A 20,000-nucleotide genomic window follows, 5' to 3' on the forward strand; every position below is an offset into this window, starting at 1 on the left:
GTATGAATGAAAATACAAGAAAAGTATTTGACCGGTTTCGATTATATCTTCGTCAGAAATGCATACATCAAAGGAATTGCAGAATATATATGTATATCAGATATGAGCAGACGAAACACTGATGACTGTGACGTCCCACTCGTCGTCCGTATAATTGCGATCTTCGATCGTTTGAATCTGCCCGATGCTGTGTTGACATTATTCTCCGTCGCGATGTAGACAATACAACATGCAGCTTCCACAAATTTTATTTTCTGTCTGTCCAGTCCTCCATTTCCGCTTCCTTCCTGTTGGGTAGATGTCCAGCTCCATCTATGTGTACCACCATGGCGTTGGAAGTCCTATGGTGACGGATGTCAGGTCGATGTTCGCTGATCCTGGTGCTGAAACTACGGCTTGTTTCACCAAAGTCTGCTGTATAGCATCTGCTCCAGGGTACGCGATATACAGCAGTGTTAGGGTTGCTTTCGGGCTGCTTCTTGTCTCGTATTGTCTTGTATCTTTTTTACTGATGTGCTGGTTATTCTGACTGTATTGCCGAAGTATCTGCTGATCGCCGGGGAAATGTTACATGGCGATAATATGAGAAAAATATTAGAAGATGCAAGGTCTGATCTTGCGAGCATGTTCTCAGCCTTCTATCTGGGGTTTAGTAAGAAGCCTCAGGGATATTTATGTTTCATGAAATAATTAATTATATAGGCAACCTCATCCTCAAGAAATCCAGGGCCGCAGATCCTCAATGCTCCGAGAAAGAAGCCAATTACAACGCCAGATTTTGTTTTGTTGCTGTGGGCGGAGTAGTAATAGATATGATCATCATTATTTGTAGGCTTCCTGTATACAGAGAAACGTAGGCCATCGTCACCCCTATGAATCAGAGTGTCCAAGAAAGGTAATTTCTGATCCTCTTCCTCCTCCATGGTGAACTGGATTTTCTTATGGAAGGAGTTAAGCCGCGTCAGTGCATGTTGTAAGCACAACCTTCTGAGGACAATAACGAGGATATCTACGTATCGAAGCCAAGTTGAATGTCTGCCGATTATATACTTGTAATTATATATATATATATATATATATATATATATATATATATATATATATGTGTGTGTGTGTGTGTGTGTGGTGTATGTATATATATGAATGGTAAAACACTCTTCCGTGTTGATACTATGATAGAAAACCCACAATGCAATTACAAGATTTATTGAAAATGAGACTACAATTTCGAAATCCACCTGGATCAGTAGATCGAATCCAAATGAATTTCGAAACTGTAGTCTCATTTTCAATAAATCAAGTTTTTGTATTGTAGGTTTTTCTATCATGAGTGTGTATATATATATATATATATATATATGGAGAGAGAGTGAGAGAGATGAAAAATGCCGTAGTTTTCGTCAAGATAACCACCCCATGCACTCTTTTCAATGTAATCCTGATTGTCACAGTCGAAAAATAATTGATATTATTGCTTGCTTTTTAACAAAATACAATCAGTCACAAGACAGATGCCATGAAACAAAATGTGTCTCCACACATGGAAGTTTGTAATGGAGCTTAACTCCTTTAAATAGAGCATCAATTGTTCAGCACTAAGAAACACAAAACCGGCAATCATCATATCTCAGAGGTTAAATCAATATGCCAAATGATCCTCCGACTTGGCCTGACCTCCCTTCGCTTCCGTTTGCCTGTAGTCACCTGCCCGTGTTACCGCGTTAACTCTCCTCTCTCTCTCTCTTGTACCCTCTCCCTTTCCTCATCAGACTTGAAGATGGAGTCCAGGAGGATTTCGAAGTTGTTGTCTCATTATCAAAAAGAGATCCACCATGTCATCTGCCTAAGCCAACAAGTAATATAGAAATGCTAAAACTATGAACGGTGAAATTATGGAAGTTGGTCGGGCATGCATCGTCAGTGCTTCTCGAACTGCGCACACCTTCAATTTATCCATGTTTAGTATTATCAATATTGGTACTATTATCATTTTCGGCGAAATAAACGTGCGGATGTCTTTTTGTTTCTTGGTAAACTGCGAAGGCGAGCACGGCCGTCTCTTGTTCTAGCTGTCCTCCATGGAAGAGGGCAAATGCAGCACCTACTTTTTTCTATTCCCAGAATTCGACCAAATGTCGGCCCACTTCTCTTCGTTCATAAACGATTTGAGATATTGCTTATATTTTGGGGTGGGAGAGGATTTCTAAACCGTTTTCTTACTACTTAAAATAAAACGGCAATGATTTTGGAAATTCTGATTTCGAAATATTGAGTGTCATCATAAAAAGAAACCTTTTTCGGTCGATTTGTTTTCTTCTAAACTACACATGACTAGAGGCGATATTCACGAAAGGTCATAGAATTACCTGCGACAAATTTAAGGACTGTCCAGGAAACTGTCTTTGACTCCTAAAATGTCGTGGACTTTGTCTGATTCGCACAGTGTCACACTTCAAAGTTAATAATTAAACATGTTTAACATTTTATAAGGCACTATAAAATATTTCAATGTAATAATGATGACATAATTACTATTATAATACATGCATGTAATGAGTACAAGGGAGGTTAGGATGACCCAAAAATTCGTCTAGAAACCACTGTATATACCTCACTTGGTCTTCATGCATATGTATTACAGAGAAGAGTGCCATACAACAGCCTGAAAGTCTTTTAGATTATCGTGAAATATCCGAGGTAATAAAGAATATTCAACTGTAATTATGTGATTAATAAAATCATAAAATACTATATATTTGATTTGTAGAACAAAATAAAGTAAATATTTGAGATCAAACTAGAAATTAGAGATAAATAGTATGTCTTCTTCACAGCTCGAGGCTGGCACATAGCACTGAACAACATCCCGATGTGTCTCTCTCATTATTATTAATGATTTAAAACCCATTCAAAGAGTAAGTGTTCTTAACATTTATAATTGTATACTGTTAAAATGATGTTTAGTCAAAATTTACTATAATGTGCATACAATTACTCAGATCATATATAATGACATATATGTTTTATATAATTTGTTTGTTTTTAAGAATTATTTTTGTTCTTTCAAGAAATTATTCACTTAGATTTGATAACTTTATATTGTTTTATCATTCGTAAACTAGAATAATTGTTTTTTTTTCTAGGAATGGGTTTATGTTTTTAGTTTTTTTAGTTTTTATGTTTTGTTTTGTTTTAATGTGGTTTTGCTGAAGATTGGATTTATTCGTTCCTGGTGCTGTGCATAAGAATGAAAGAAAATAACATCTTTGGGAGCCCAGGAGATGGATGAAGAAAAGGAAAGAAGATAGCTGAGAAGAACAACTAGTTAAAGAGTGACAGGTTGGAGTACCTGGACATTTTGGTAAAAGTATGTTTATTTTACTGTAAAAGTGTAATGATTTATGATTCATAATGTCAACTAAAATTTGTAAGCTCATTAAGTGTTTTGATATTACCCCTTCTCTTAGTTACCTCTAAGGCCGAAGTTAGATCATAAATACCCTGTATGATTCTTCTTCTTTTATAGTGTGGGTTCTGAAGATAACTTTTGGAGAAACCACACGAAAGAAAATAACAGATAGTACCCCCCTGGATAAAATATTTGAGTGGTTCCCAGAGCGCGCTACATACATTACATTTTTTTTATATTTATCTAAGAGAAAACTACAGTAAAAACGAAGAAACGGCTCAATTAACTTTTGACAATAAACAAAAAAAAAATGTGAGGGTTTTCCTTACCATATTTCATACAGCTATCTTGAACAATTGTAAAATGGATTTAAGAAGAAGAATCACGCTGCTTTGCAGATCCAATTTCCAACGACGGCAAAAGCGCTCGCTCCCGGGCCGGTCTCGCTCCGTCCCTCGCATGAGAGTGACTGGCCAGAGGTGCGATTCTGTAGTGAATCTCCAGCCAAGTGGCGGAGGAACCGGAGGAGAGAACGAGTCTCCCCTCTGAAAACCAAAAATGCGAGGCCGCCCATGCCCGTGGATGACACGTGTCCGGGAAGCTGAGGAGGGGAAAAGATGTTATGTTTTATGGTGATGCATATGTATTTTGGTGTTGGATATTTTATGGTGTGAACTATATTGATTTGGATTTTTATTCTCGTTTTCTCTAACCTAAACCACACGGAAGAGCACATTCTGCCTCATGGGGTATCTTATAATAATCTTTTTACCCTTTTTAGTAAAGTTCTGATAACTCTTTTTGCGTATTTTAAAATTGCTTTTAAATCAGTCTTTTTTAAAAGGAAAGGACATTTTATTAAGAGGGGAAGACACCGCCATCTCTTGACAGCTACGCGACCTTCACCTTGTTTGACCCGAGATTCCCCTCATTTTTTCATTCATGCTTGCTGGGTGGGTTATATATATAGGTCCCGACTGGCCAGGTCAACACTCGTGTTCGAACTCTTGAAGAGACAACACACGCACTCGTGTTCGAACTCTTGATGAGGCAACACCTTGTTTAAACGCAGCAACAATAAGTAATAAGTCTTGCGCCACTTGAGCTACCCTGGAGCCCGGGGCCTCTCGTCTCGCCTGACATTATTGTTTCTGAGTTCTTAAAGTAACTAAAATAAAGTAAAATCCTGTAATTGCAGAACATTTGTGCTTTGCCAGCACCTTCAGTGCTCTTGCTTTGCAGGTGACACGAGGCTACAGTAGTAGTAGTCAGCACCCCACCCCAGACCCGCAGCTCTCTTCTACACCAGGGTAGCCCTTGTGGCTTTGACCCCTGGGTAGGGAGGCCCAGTAGTCTGGGGCGTCATTTGGGCGCACTTTTTTTGGTCCTGAAATCTTTTCCTTTATAATGTGACTTTCCTGAGCCTACCGGAGTTCCTCGGAACTCCCGTATTCGCTTGGGGGGTGGGCATTGAATTACCGTCCTTCGCCTAGGCAAGTTCGGCGGTAAGGAAGTGTCCCACACATAACTCGATCCCTCTGTGGTACTGGAGAACGCAACCAGGCTTCCACTGAGGGGGTAGAGGACGAAATACTGATCTACTCTCTTAGCTATTGCAGTTAGGTTGATAACAACAGTTAAGAGGTTTTTGTCCCTTCAGGACTACGACTTTGAGCAGAGGGGTCGGACCTGGTCCGATACCCAGAATGAATGACTCCCCGGCTACCCCTTCTCCTCCTCAAGGAGGGGGGGCGACTCATGACCACTCTCTGACAACGAACAATGGTACCCCCACTAATGACAAGACGAGACGACCAATTTTCAAAATCCCCACCCAGAATGCAAGGTTCGCGAATGTAAAATGCGTGAACGAAAATCAGTCGCTTATGAACGTAAACCCCTTTATCATCAAAAAGGTCCTTGATGGTCAAGTGGACGGCGATTTTGATTTTGTAAAAAAATTGCGAGATGGAAGCCTCCTTGTAAAAGTACAATACAACTCCCAGATTAAGGATTTACTTAAGCTGACGCAAATTCATGATCTTCGAGTAAAAGTAACTATTCCTATTGGCCCAAATACCTGTAAGGGAGTAATCTTTCACAGGGATTTGAGGACGATGGATGAAAGTGAAATTCTTGAGAGCATGAAGGACCAAGACGTAGTGGACGTTCATTGTATGACCAAGAAGGACGGGAATGTACGAACGAAAACTGGACTGTGTTTTTTGACCTTTGCTTTGAATAAAATCCCAGAATATGTCAATGTCGGTTATGAACGTGTTCAAGTAAGACCTTATGTCCAAAAGCCAATGCATTGTAATAGATGCCAAAAATTCGGACACACCTCATTAAGATGTATTGACAAAGATTCTTCTAAATTCACTTGCCGTAAATGTGCTGAGGCCCATGACACCATCACATGTACTAGCAAAATTTCCAAATGTGCTAACTGTGAAGGTCCCCATCATTCAGGATCTGCCGAGTGCAGCATCCTGAAGAAGGAGACTGAAACATTGGCATATATGAGAAAGCATGAAGTTAGTTATACTGAAGCTAAGAGGAAAGTGGAAAGTTTGACACACAAACCTGATACTTCCTATGCTGCAGCAGTAACTAGCAACACCCCTAGTGCAAGTGATGTCAGTCAGCAGCTTGCAGCCAAGGATCAGGAAATTGCCGAACTCAAACAAACCGTTAAAGAATTAAATATTAAAGTTTATCAACTGACAAAATTGGTCGATCAAATGGCTGCATCAACCCAGCCTAAACATCTTAAGGAAGCAGACACCGAATCACAGTCCGGAGCGCACCTTCCCGTCCGGGCTACTCCTGTGAGGACTTCGTCTGGCTCGCGATCGGTTTCTCGAGAGAGAAGCAGGTCGCAGTCTGTCAGTCGTCTCCCTCGCCAGGAGGTGCAGGACATGGAGGCTTCTGTCTCCAAACCATCCCGTGAGAGGTCCCCGGGAAGCGAGGGAGAGGAGGCGCCTCCCTCCCATAAAAAGAAAATAAAAACTGGTGGACAAGGCACTTCCAAACCCCATAAAACGTAATCATCGCGTCAACCATTATACAATGGAACTGTCGAAGTATTAGATCTAAAGTAAATGACCTTAAATTATTAGCCTCGTCCTATGCTCCCGATATTATCGTTCTCCAAGAAACTCATTTGACAAACCTCGTCTCTGACGAGGTCGTATCGCTCAGGAACTACCATTTATGTCGGAAGGATCGTGAGGGTAGGGGTGGAGGCGGAGTCGCCATGTACATCCACCAAAGCCTCCCTTTTACAGAAGTGACTATTGATTCTACTTTGGAGTTTGTCGCATGCAAAGTAAAAATTAATGGCACGTATCTGGCTATATGTTCAGTTTACTGTCCGCCTGATAAAGTGATAATCTATGATGAGCTTTTTGCTCTTCAGGAACGTCTGCCACAAAATAAAGTAATTTTAGGTGATTTTAATGCTCATCATACGTTATGGGGTTCCCTACGGGTGGATGGTAGAGGTGAGCAAGTAGTTAAGCTGATTAACGAGTCTGATCTAGTCCTTCTGAATGATGGTAGTCCCACGCGGGTGGACGATAATACCGGGAATTTGAGCTTTATAGACATATCACTGGTCTCATCATCAGTAGCAGCCAAGTGCCTGTGGCACACCATTGACGACTCGTTGGGAAGCGATCATCTTCCTATCTTGATTAAATATTCATGCGACACAGTGAGAACGCCTTCAGCGCCTAAATTTAACGTAAAAAAAGCAGACTGGGTCGCCTTCACAAGGAGCGTCAAGCTCGAACTTGTTGGAGAAACCATTGATGATAAAGTAAACAATATTCAGAATTCGATTTTAGAAGCAGCTTTGCTATCCATTCCTAAAACTTCGACAGATAGCGTTAAGCATAGAGTTCCATGGTGGACACCAGATTGCCGCAGGGCGCTGTGCCGACGCAATAAGGCCTACAGGCTTTTCCAAAATAACATCACTAATGAGAACTTTTGCAATTACAAACAAGCAAGAGCTAGGGCTCGTAGAGTAATTAGACAAGCAAAAAGAGACTCCTGGCGGAGCTTTGTCTCTACAATATATAGCAATACCAAAATATCAGAGGTTTGGTCCACTATCAATAAAATAAATAAGAAAAAAACATCATTCAAAATTAACAACATCATAGAAGAGGGTAATAATTTAGATTCACCTAGAGACATCGCTAATGCACTCGCCAGGCAGTTCTCTCATACAAGCAGCTCAGCAAACTACCATCACGCATTCCTGCCCATCAAGGAAGCGGCTGAGCTGCAACCAATTCACTTTGCCACAGGAGATGAATCTGATTACAACCAAGATCTTACAATGGATGAGCTTGTCCGAGCCCTAGAAGCCTGTAGAGGAACATCCCCGGGCCCCGATGAGATTCGATATGAGATGATAAAGCATCTTAATCATGATGACATGATTAAGTTGCTAGAAGTGTACAATGAAATTTGGAAAAGCCACACTTTTCCAAACTCATGGCACTTCGCCCACATCATTCCCATATTGAAAGGAGGGGGTAATCCCAGATTTGCCATCTCCTACCGCCCAATTGCGTTGACAAGTTGCTTATGCAAGGTCATGGAAAGAATTGTTAATAGTAGGCTATTGCATTTTTTAAATTCCAGTAATTTACTAGTTGACGAGCAATGCGGTTTCCGAAAGGGACGCCAAACTCTCGATCAACTAGTAAAGCTGGACAGTCATATTCAAGAGGCAATTGCCAAAAAAGATTTTTTGATTTCAGTATTTTTAGATATAGAAAAAGCCTACGACATGACATGGCGATATGGCCTACTCAGAAAACTTTATGCTTTCGGATTACGTGGAAACTTGCCTTGTTTTATTCAAAATTTCATTTCTGACAGAACGTTTTCTGTCAAATTGTTTTCTGACAATGTCACTTTTTCGGACATTTTTGTCCAGGCAAACGGGGTCCCACAAGGAAGTGTCTTGTCACCAACTCTATTTCTATGTATGATCAATGACATCTTATCAGCTCCTCCTCGGAATCTTAAATACTCACTGTACGCTGATGATTGTGCATTATGGCATTCCAGCAATAATGCAGAATTCTCAGCAAATCGCATCCAATTGGCACTGGATATGATTCATAACTGGGGCCTCCAGTGGGGTTTTAAGTTTTCCATTAGAAAGAGTATTGGGGTAATTTTTTCACATAGGAGGAAGCCGAACATCAGGCTAACTCTAGACAACCACCCAATACCTATTCAAAATTCTGCAAGATTTCTTGGGCTACTTTTTGATAGTAGACTCAATTGGAAAGACCACATTGGTCAGTTAAAGAATAAATGTCAAAGAGCACTAAATTTATTAAAGTGCATTTCTGGAAATAAATGGGGAGCTGATAGACAGTCTTTGCTAATGGTATATAAAGCCCTGATTAGGTCTAAAGTAGATTATGGGTCAATCGTGTATGGCTCGGCATCAAAAACAAGTTTGAAAGGATTGGATGTTGTTCAGAATGCTTGTTTGCGTGTGTGTCTTGGAGCCCTAAAATGTACTCGGATCGAGCGTCTTGAGGTGGAGTCAGGAGTACCTCCCCTCCGACTCAGACGCGGCCAGTTAGCACTGACCTATGCCGCAAAGGTGGCTCGAGACCCGAGCCACCCTAATGGCAATGGAGGCATTAGGCCCTTTGCCACAAAACTCCACGACCTCGTCGAGAAAGTCGGTATAGATCTCTCTACCATCGATACCCTGGTTCAGTCAAATATAGCGCCATGGGAAACACCCAATTTTTCTATTATGGAAGCCTGGCTTCCATCAGCCAAGGCCATGGCGCCGGAGGGTGAGGTACGCCAGAGGTTCAGAGAGATCCTTATTGAACATCTATCTTTTTTTCATATATATACCGACGGCTCCAAGACAGATGAGTGTGTAGGTGCGGGTGTATGGTCGACTGAATGTGAACTAAAGTTTAGACTGCCGAATCATACATCGATTTTTCTTGCGGAACTTTTTGCCATTGATAAAGCTATTGATTTTGCACTATCGACGACCCACGATAGAATAGTTATTTTTTCAGATTCATTAAGTTCACTTAAAGCTATTAAATCCTTAGATACCACAAAAAATGAATTGCTGGGTAATATCATTCGTAAACTACACGGTGCCAACAAATCAATCAAACTAATATGGGTACCAGGTCACTCTGGTATCCATGGTAATGAACAGGCTGACAAACTAGCCGGGTCAACTGGCGATCTGGACACTACCATAGTTCGTACAGATCTCAGGTGTTTTGTGTCTCTTATAAAAGTAAAAATACATCTCCTGTGGCAAAGTGAGTGGACCAGCCTCCAACTCACAAACAAGATTAAACCAATAATTGAAATGTGGGACACAGCCCACAGGAAGATAAGAAGGGAGGAGGTGGTGTTGGCCCGCCTTAGGGTCAACGCCTCAAGATATACCCACCTCACTCCCTACATTGAAAAAAATTACCCTCCACGATGCCAGCTCTGCAACACCAGCATAACTATATCCCACCTGTTAATAGTATGCCCTAAGTATGCAAACCATCGACAAAAAATCAAACATTATTTTAGAATAAAAAATAAAGATTTCATATTAATAAACATACTATCAAACGATGAAAAAATCATCAGCAGAGTAATCACTTTTTTAAGGGAGACAAAACTTTATGACCTTATATAGATTGATAGAATAAATAGGATCCATTGGCTTAATAACCTTGGCCACATGCCGCTGGTTGATAGCCAAGAAATCCAACAAAGAAAGAAGAAAGAAAGAAAGCCAGGTCAACGCACTCGTGTTCGAACTCTTGATGAGGCAACACCTTGTTTAAACGCAGTAACAACAAGTACAAAGTCTTGTGCCACTTGAGCTACCCTGGAGCCCGGGGCCTCTTGTCTCGCTGGACATTGTTGTTCCTGAGTTCTCTTAACGTAAATAGCTGTAAAGTAAAATCCTGTAATTGCAGAACATTTGTTGTGCTTTGCCAGCACCTTCAGTGCTCTTGCTTTGCAGGTGACACGAGGCTACAGTAGTAGTAGTCAGCACCCCACCCCAGACCCGCAGCTCTCTTCTACACCAGGGTAGCCCTTGTGGCTTTGACCCCTGGGTAGGGAGGCCCAGTAGTCTGGGGCGTCATTTGGGCGCACTTTTTCTTTGGTCCTGAAATCTTTTCCTTTATAATGTGACTTTCCTGAGCCTACCGGAGTTCCTCGGAACTCCCGTATTCGCTTGGGGGGTGGGCATTGAATTACCGTCCTTCGCCTAGGCAAGTTCGGCGGTAAGGAAGTGTCCCACACATAACTCGATCCCTCTGTGGTACTGGAGAACGCAACCAGGCTTCCACTGAGGGGGTAGAGGACGAAATACTGATCTACTCTCTTAGCTATTGCAGTTAGGTTGATAACAACAGTTAAGAGGTTTCTGTCCCTTCAGGACTACGACTTTGAGCAGAGGGGTCGGACCTGGTCCGATACCCAGAATGAATGACTCCCCGGCTACCCCTTCTCCTCCTAAAGGAGGAGGGGCGACTCATGACCACTCTCTGACTACGAACAATGGTACCCCCACTAATGACAAGACGAGACGACCACTTTTCACAATCCCCACCCAGAATGCAAGGTTCGCGAATGTAAAATGCGTGAACGAAAATCAGTCGCTTATGAACGTAAACCCCTTTATCATCAAAAAGGTCCTTGATGGTCAAGTGGACGGCGATTTTGATTTTGTCAAAAAATTGCGAGATGGAAGCCTCCTTGTAAAAGTACAATACAACTCCCAGATTAAGGATTTACTTAAGCTGACGCAAATTCATGATCTTCGAGTTAAAGTAACTATTCCTATTGGCCCAAATACCTGTAAGGGAGTAATCTTTCACAGGGATTTGAGGACGATGGAAGAAAGTGAAATTCTTGAGAGCATGAAGGACCAAGACGTAGTGGACGTTCATTGTATGACCAAGAAGGACGGGAATGTACGAACGAAAACTGGACTGTGTTTTTTTACCTTTGCTTTGAATAAAATCCCAGAATATGTCAATGTCGGTTATGAACGTGTTCAAGTAAGACCTTATGTCCAAAAGCCAATGCATTGTAATAGATGCCAAAAATTCGGACACACCTCATTAAGATGTATTGACAAAGATTCTTCTAAATTCACTTGCCGTAAATGTGCTGAGGCCCATGACACCATCACATGTACTAGCAAAATTTCCAAATGTGCTAACTGTGAAGGTCCCCATCATTCAGGATCTGCCGAGTGCAGCATCCTGAAGAAGGAGACTGAAACATTAGCATATATGAGAAAGCATGAAGTTAGTTATACTGAAGCTAAGAGGAAAGTGGAAAGTTTGACACACAAACCCGATACTTCCTATGCTGCAGCAGTAACTAACAACACCCCTAGTGCAAGTGATGTCAGTCAGCAGCTTGCAGCCAAGGATAAGGAAATTGCTGAACTTAAACAAACCGTTAAAGAACTAAACATTAAAGTATATCAACTGACAAAATTGGTCGACCAAATGGCTGCATCAACCCAGCCAAAACATCATAAGGAGGAAGATACCGAATCACAGTCCGGAGCGCACCTTCCCGTCCGGGCTACTCCTGTGAGGACTTCGTCTGGCTCGCGATCGGTTTCTCGAGAGAGAAGCAGGTCGCAGTCTGTCAGTCGTCTCCCTCGCCAGGAGGTGCAGGACATGGAGGCTTCTGTCTCCAAACCATCCCGTGAGAGGTCCCCGGGAAGCGAGGGAGAGGAGGCGCCTCCCTCCCATAAAAAGAAAATAAAAACTGGTGGACAAGGCACTTCCAAACCCCATAAAACGTAATCATCGCGTCAACCATTATACAATGGAACTGTCGAAGTATTAGATCTAAAGTAAATGACCTTAAATTATTAGCCTCGTCCTATGCTCCCGATATTATCGTTCTCCAAGAAACTCATTTGACAAACCTCGTCTCTGACGAGGTCGTATCGCTCAGGAACTACCACTTATGTCGGAAGGATCGTGAGGGTAGGGGTGGAGGCGGAGTCGCCATGTACATCCACCAAAGCCTCCCTTTTACAGAAGTGACTATTGATTCTACTTTGGAGTTTGTCGCATGCAAAGTAAAAATTAATGGCACGTATCTGGCTATATGTTCAGTTTACTGTCCGCCTGATAAAGTGATAATCTATGATGAGCTTTTTGCTCTTCAGGAACGTCTGCCACAAAATAAAGTAATTTTAGGTGATTTTAATGCTCATCATACGTTATGGGGTTCCCTACGGGTGGATGGTAGAGGTGAGCAAGTAGTTAAGCTGATTAACGAGTCTGATCTAGTCCTTCTGAATGATGGTAGTCCCACGCGGGTGGACGATAATACCGGGAATTTGAGCTTTATAGACATATCACTGGTCTCATCATCAGTAGCAGCCAAGTGCCTGTGGCACACCATTGACGACTCGTTGGGAAGCGATCATCTTCCTATCTTGATTAAATATTCATGCGACACAGTGAGAACGCCTTCAGCGCCTAAATTTAACGTAAAAAAAGCAGACTGGGTCGCCTTCACAAGGAGCGTCAAGCTCGAACTTGTTGGAGAAACCATTGATGATAAAGTAAACAATATTCAGAATTCGATTTTAGAAGCAGCTTTGCTATCCATTCCTAAAACTTCGACAGATAGCGTTAAGCATAGAGTTCCATGGTGGACACCAGATTGCCGCAGGGCGCTGTGCCGACGCAATAAGGCCTACAGGCTTTTCCAAAATAACATCACTAATGAGAACTTTTGCAATTACAAACAAGCAAGAGCTAGGGCTCGTAGAGTAATTAGACAAGCAAAAAGAGACTCCTGGCGGAGCTTTGTCTCTACTATTAACAGCAATACAAAAACATCAGAGGTTTGGTCCACTATCAATAAAATCAACAAGAAAAAAACATCTTTTAAAATAAAAAACATCATTGAAGAGGGTAACAACTTGGATTCTCCTAGAGACATTGCTAATGCACTCGCCAGGCAGTTCTCTCATACAAGCAGCTCAGCAAACTATCATCACGCATTCCTGCCCATCAAGGAAGCGGCTGAGCTGCAAACAATTCACTTTGCCACAGGAGATGACTTTGATTACAATCAAGATCTAACAATGAATGAGCTTGTCCGAGCCCTAGAAGCCTGTAGAGGAACATCCCCAGGCCCCGATGAGATTCGATATGAGATGATAAAGCATCTTAATCATGATGACATGATTAAGTTGCTAGAAGTGTACAATGAAATTTGGAAAAGCCACACTTTTCCAAACTCATGGCACTTCGCCCACATCATTCCCATATTGAAAGGAGGGGGTAATCCCAGATTTGCCATCTCCTACCGCCCAATTGCGTTGACAAGTTGCTTATGCAAGGTCATGGAACGAATTGTTAACAGTAGGCTATTGCATTTTTTAAATTCCAGTAATTTACTAGTTGACGAGCAGTGCGGTTTCCGAAAGGGACGCCAAACTCTCGATCAACTAGTAAAGCTGGACAGTCATATTCAAGAGGCAATTGCCAAAAAAGATTTTTTGATTTCAGTATTTTTAGATATAGAAAAAGCCTACGACATGACATGGCGATATGGCCTACTCAGAAAACTTTATGCTTTCGGATTACGTGGAAACTTGCCTTGTTTTATACAAAATTTCATTTCTGACAGAACGTTTTCTGTCAAATTGTTTTCTGACAATGTCACTTTTTCGGACATTTTTGTCCAGGCAAACGGGGTCCCACAAGGAAGTGTCTTGTCACCAACTCTATTTCTATATATGATCAATGACATCTTACCAGCTCCTCCTCGGAATCTTAAATACTCACTGTACGCTGATGATTGTGCATTATGGCATTCCAGCAATAATGCAGAATTCTCAGCAAATCGCATCCAATTGGCACTGGATATGATTCATAACTGGGGCCTCCAGTGGGGTTTTAAGTTTTCCATTAGAAAGAGTATTGGGGTAATTTTTTCACATAGGAGGAAGCCGAACATCAGGCTAACTCTAGACAACCACCCAATACCTATTCAAAATTCTGCAAGATTTCTTGGGCTACTTTTTGATAGTAGACTCAATTGGAAAGACCACATTGGTCAGTTAAAAAATAAATGTCAAAGAGCACTAAATTTATTAAAGTGCATTTCTGGTAATAAATGGGGAGCTGATAGACAGTCTTTGCTAATGGTATATAAAGCCCTGATTAGGTCTAAAGTAGATTATGGGTCAATCGTGTATGGCTCGGCATCGAAAACAAGTTTGAAAGGTTTGGATGCTGTTCAGAATGCTTGTTTGCGTGTGTGTCTTGGAGCCCTAAAATGTACTCGGATCGAGCGTCTTGAGGTGGAGTCAGGAGTACCTCCCCTCCGACTCAGACGCGGCCAGTTAGCACTGACCTATGCCGCAAAGGTGGCTCGAGACCCGAGCCACCCTAATGGCAATGGAGGCATTAGGCCCTTTGCCACGAGACTCCACGACCTCGTCGAGAAAGTCGGTATAGATCTCTCTACCATCGATACCCTGGTTCAGTCAAATATAGCGCCATGGGAAACCCCCAATTTTTCTATCATGGAAGCCTGGCTTCCATCAGCCAAGGCCATGGCGCCGGAGGGTGAGGTACGCCAGAGGTTCAGAGAGATCCTTATTAAACATCTATCCTTTTTTCATATATATACCGACGGCTCCAAGACAGATGAGTGTGTAGGTGCGGGTGTATGGTCGACTGAATGTGACCTAAAGTTTAGATTGCCGAATCATACATCGATTTTTCTTGCTGAACTATTTGCCATTGATAAAGCCATAGATTTTGCACTATCGACGACCCACGATAGAATAGTCATTTTTTCCGATTCGTTAAGTTCACTTAAAGCTATTAAATCCTTAGATACCACTAAAAATGAACTGCTGGGTAATATCATTCGTAAATTACACGGTGCCAACAAATCAATCAAACTAATATGGGTACCAGGTCACTCTGGTATCCATGGTAATGAACAGGCTGACAAACTAGCCGGGTCAACTGGCGATCTGGACACTACCATAGTTCGTACAGATCTCAGGTGTTTTGTGTCCCTTATAAAAGCAAAAATACATCTCCTGTGGCAAAGTGAGTGGACCAACCTCCAACTCACAAACAAAACGAAGCAAACCATAGACCTGTGGGACACATCCCACAGGAAAGACAGAAGGGAGGAGGTGGTTTTGGCCCGCCTAAGGGTCAATGCCACCAGAATAACCCACCTCACTCCCTACATAGAAAGAACCTTTCCTCCACAGTGCCTTCAATGCACCACCACCCTAACACTAAACCACATACTGACAATATGCCCAATATACCAAATCCATAGACAGCCACTCAGAAACTATTTAAGAATAAAAAACAAAGATTTTACTACATCAAATCTATCAGATGACGAAAAGATCATCAGTAAAGTAATCACTTTTTTAAGGGAGACAAAACTTTATGACCTTATATAGATTGATAGAATAAATAGGATCCATTGGCTTAATAACCTTGGCCACATGCCGCTGGTTGATAGCCAAGAAATCCAACAAACAAACAAACAACAAGGTCAACGCCACTCGTGTACGAGACATTAATCAGCTCGGACCTCTCTTTTCAGACCCAGCAGCAATAGATCCAAAGCCTTGTGCCACAGGAGCTACCCTGGTGTCCGGGGCCTCTCGTCTCGCTCGGCACTATTGCTTTTGAGTTTATAACGTAATTTATGTAGAGTAAACCTCTGATTTTTCAGAATTTGCTTTTTTGCCTGCACCTTCAGTGCCTTGATTTTGCAGGTCACACGAGACTACAGTAGGCGTAGTCAGCACCCCACCTCAGACCCGCAGCTCTCTTCTACACCAGGGTAGCCCTTGCGGGCTTTGACCCCTGGGTAGGGAGGCCCAGTAGTCTGGGGCGTCCTTTGGGCGCACTTTTTCTTTATTCTGAATTCTCTTCCTCTCTTTATGTGACTTCCTTGAGCCTACCGGAGTACCCCTGTGGGCTCCCGTATTCGCTTGGGGGGTGGGCATCGAATTACCGCCCTTCGCACTAGGCAAGTTCGGCGGTAAGGAAGTGTCCCACACATAACTCGATCCCTCTGTGGCACTGGAGAACGCAACCAGGCTTCCACTGGGGGGGTAGAGGACGGAAACTGCCACACTCTTCTCTTAGCTATTGCTGTTAGGTTGATTAACAATAGTTAAGGGTTAACTGGTTCCTTCAGGACAACGGGCACGGGCCCAGGGGTCGGACTCGGTCCGATACCCAGCATGATCGATCCCGCGGCTACCCCTCCTCCTCAAGGAGGGGGGACGACCCATGACTCGCCTACGACCAATACGACCTTAAACAACGGAACCCCTACTGCTGACAAATGAGAACGACGATTTTTTTCAATCCCTCCACAGAATGCACGGTATCTGACTGTCAAATGCGTGAATGAAAATCAATCGCTTTTGAATGTAAGCCCCTTCATCATCAAGAAGGTCCTTGATGGTCAAGTGGACGGCGATTTTGATTTTGTCAAGAAATTGCGAGATGGTAGCCTCCTTGTAAAAGTGCAATTCAACTCCCAGCTTAAGGACTTGCTTAAACTGACGCAGATTCATGATTTGAAGGTTAACGTAACTATCCCCATTGGCCCCAATACCTGCAAGGGAGTAATCTTTAGCAGGGATTTGAGGACAATGGAGGAGAGTGAAATTCTGGAAAATATGAAGGACCAAAGCGTAGTGGACATGAACTGCATGACCAAGAAAGACGGGAATGTGCGAACAAAAACCGGATTGTGCTTTTTGACTTTTGCTTCAAGTAAAATTCCTGAGTATGTCACGGTTGGATATGAACGTGTCCAAGTGCGACCTTACATTCAAAAACCTATGCGCTGTAATAGATGCCAAAAACTTGGACACACCTCATTACGATGCAATGACAAAGATACTAGTAAATTTACTTGTAGTAAATGTGCTGGAGATCATGACACTGCTGTATGTGCTGAGAAAACGCTCAAGTGTGCGAACTGTGGAGGTCCCCATCAATCTGGCTCTGCCGAGTGCAGCAGCTTGAAGAAAGAGACTGAAATATTAGCATACTTGAGAGAACATGATGTTAGTTACCGTGAAGCCAAGAGGAAGGTTGAAGGTTTGACCAGCAAACCCAATACTTCCTACGCTTCAGCAGCAACTAACAACACTTCCCGTGCAAACGGCATCAGTCAGGAACTTGCAGCTAAGGATAAAGAAATTGCAGAATCAAAGGAAACGGTCAAGGAATTAATGAGTCAAATCAAAGAATTGAAAAATACAATTCAACAAATTGCTGAATCAACCCAGCAAAGCAGCAGCATCATAAGAAGGATGATACCAAAACACAATCGGGATCGCACCTTCTCGTCCAGGCGGCTCCTGCTAGGACTTCGTCTGGTGTTTGGTCTGCTTCTCGAAGTAGATCATCTTCCACCGGGCATCTCCCTGGCAGCGAGACGCAGGACATGGAGGCTACTGTCTCCAAAAATACCCATGGAAGGCCCCTGTGTAGCGACGGAGAGGAGGACGAACCTCCCTCCCAGAAAAAGAAAATTAAAATTGGCGGACAAGGCACTTCCAAACCCCATAAAACGTAATCATCGCGTTAACCATTATACAATGGAACTGTCGAAGTATTAGATCTAAAGTAAATGACCTCAGATTATTAGCCTCGTCCTATGCTCCCGATATTATAGTCTTACAAGAAACACACTTAAACAACCTCGTCTGTGACGAGGTCGTATCACTCAGAAACTACCATTTGTGTCGGAAGGATCGTGAGGGTAGGGGTGGAGGCGGAGTCGCCATGTACATCCACCAAAACCTCCCTTTTACAAAAGTGATTATTGATTCTACTTTGGAGTTTGTCGCATGCAAAGTAAAAATCAATAACACGTATCTGGCTACATGTTCGGTTTATTGTCCCCCTGATAAAGTGGTAATTTATGATGAGCTCTTTGCTCTTCAGGATAGTCTGCCACAAAATAAAGTAATTCTAGGTGATTTCAATGCTCATCATACATTATGGGGTTCCCTGCGGGTGGATGGTAGAGGTGAGCAAGTAGTTAAGCTGATTAACGATTCTGATTTAGTCCTTCTGAACGATGGTAGCCCAACGCGGGTAGACGATAATACCGGGAATATGAGCTTTATTGACCTATCACTGGTCTCTTCATCAGTAGCAGCCAAGTGCCTGTGGCACACCATTGATGACTCGTTGGGAAGCGATCACCTTCCTAATATGATTAAATATTCATGCGACACAGCAAGAACGCCTTCAGCGCCTAAATTTTACGTAAAAAAAGCAGACTGGGTCGCCTTCACAAGGAGCGTCAAGCTCGAACTTGTTGGAGAAACCATTGATGATAAAGTAAACAATATTCAGAATTCGATTTTAGAAGCAGCTTTGCTATCCATTCCTAAAACTTCGACAGATAGCGTTAAGCATAGAGTTCCATGGTGGACACCAGATTTCCGCAGGGCACTGTGCCGACGCAATAAGGCCTACAGGCTTTTCCAAAATAACATCAATAATGAGAACTTTTGCAACTACAAACAAGCAAGAGCTCGTAGAATAATTAGAAAAACTAAAAGTGACTCCTGGCAAAGCTTTTTCTCTACAATAAATAGCAATACAAAAATATCAGAGGTTTGGTCCACTGTCAAAAAAAATAATATGAACAAAACATCTTGCAAAATTAAAAACATTCACGAGGGAATCAATTTACGTGTTAAATTTTAGGGTTGTGTTCTTTTGATGTCAAGGTTTTTTTTTTTTTGCACTTTTACTCCCACCTGTTTCGGGGATTTTTAAATGTCTTTGTGTATTTTGATTAAAGGATTTATGCTTTTTTTAAACTTATTGTGAAACGTACTCGCTAAATTTTAAGACTCCACAATGTCTCCCCTTCGCGTTCCTAGGACTTTTAAGTAAATTGATTAACTTCTTTGATACCATTTGTCTGCACAATCGACACGCACTCCATCTCGGCATAAACACGCTAACCAGTGTTGACCCTCGAACCTTAGTACTTTCTGTACACTTACACTTGCTTCTTTTAACTTTACTTACACTCTTCTAAATGCCTCTCACTTTCCGAACATGAAACTTACGTTCCTGGACGAATTAACCAGGTGGTGGCAGCTTAAATATTTCGTACAAAGGGGTCGAAGAATAACTTTGTAGATCACGACAATTGAACCTTCAGACAGTGATTCACGTGGCTATCTGCAGTGCGATATAAAAGATAGCTGTCGAGTGTAGAATGATTATGGGCGCGAGTGAGTTGTCTGCAGCACCCACGATGTCCCAACGACAGTGCGAGTGTTGTCTTGTTTGTTGTTAATATAGAGACGTGGGTAAACCGTCTATCTCGGTTGACGGCGATAAAAGTCCCTTGAAGCCCAGGATGAGGTCCCTTGGCCACATAATGCTTTCTACCGCCGTATTTAGTCCGCAAAGTAGCCAACCTGTATATACAGCCGTGATTAATCCGTTAAGGGTTATCGTCAACAGAAGACAAGGAT

The 20,000-nt window shown here is 42.3% G+C and overlaps 1 protein-coding gene across 1 annotated transcript in view; it reads right to left on the reverse strand.

Moving 5' to 3' along the window:
* The window catches only part of LOC125032611, a 26,827-nt gene extending 7,125 nt beyond the window's left edge, over nt 1–19,702 (reverse strand). Inside the window, exons 1-2 of the mRNA XM_047623871.1 lie at nt 19,587–19,702; nt 3,739–4,010 (exon numbers count right to left, since the gene is read on the reverse strand). Coding sequence (XP_047479827.1) covers nt 3,739–3,741 — 3 coding nt within the window. The 5' untranslated portion in view covers nt 3,742–4,010; nt 19,587–19,702. The remainder of the gene's footprint in view (nt 1–3,738; nt 4,011–19,586) is intronic.
* Nucleotides 19,703–20,000: the final 298 nt, after the last annotated feature.

Source organism: Penaeus chinensis, chromosome 14, assembly GCF_019202785.1.
Source record: "Penaeus chinensis breed Huanghai No. 1 chromosome 14, ASM1920278v2, whole genome shotgun sequence".
Classification (NCBI taxonomy): Eukaryota; Metazoa; Arthropoda; class Malacostraca; order Decapoda; family Penaeidae; genus Penaeus; species Penaeus chinensis.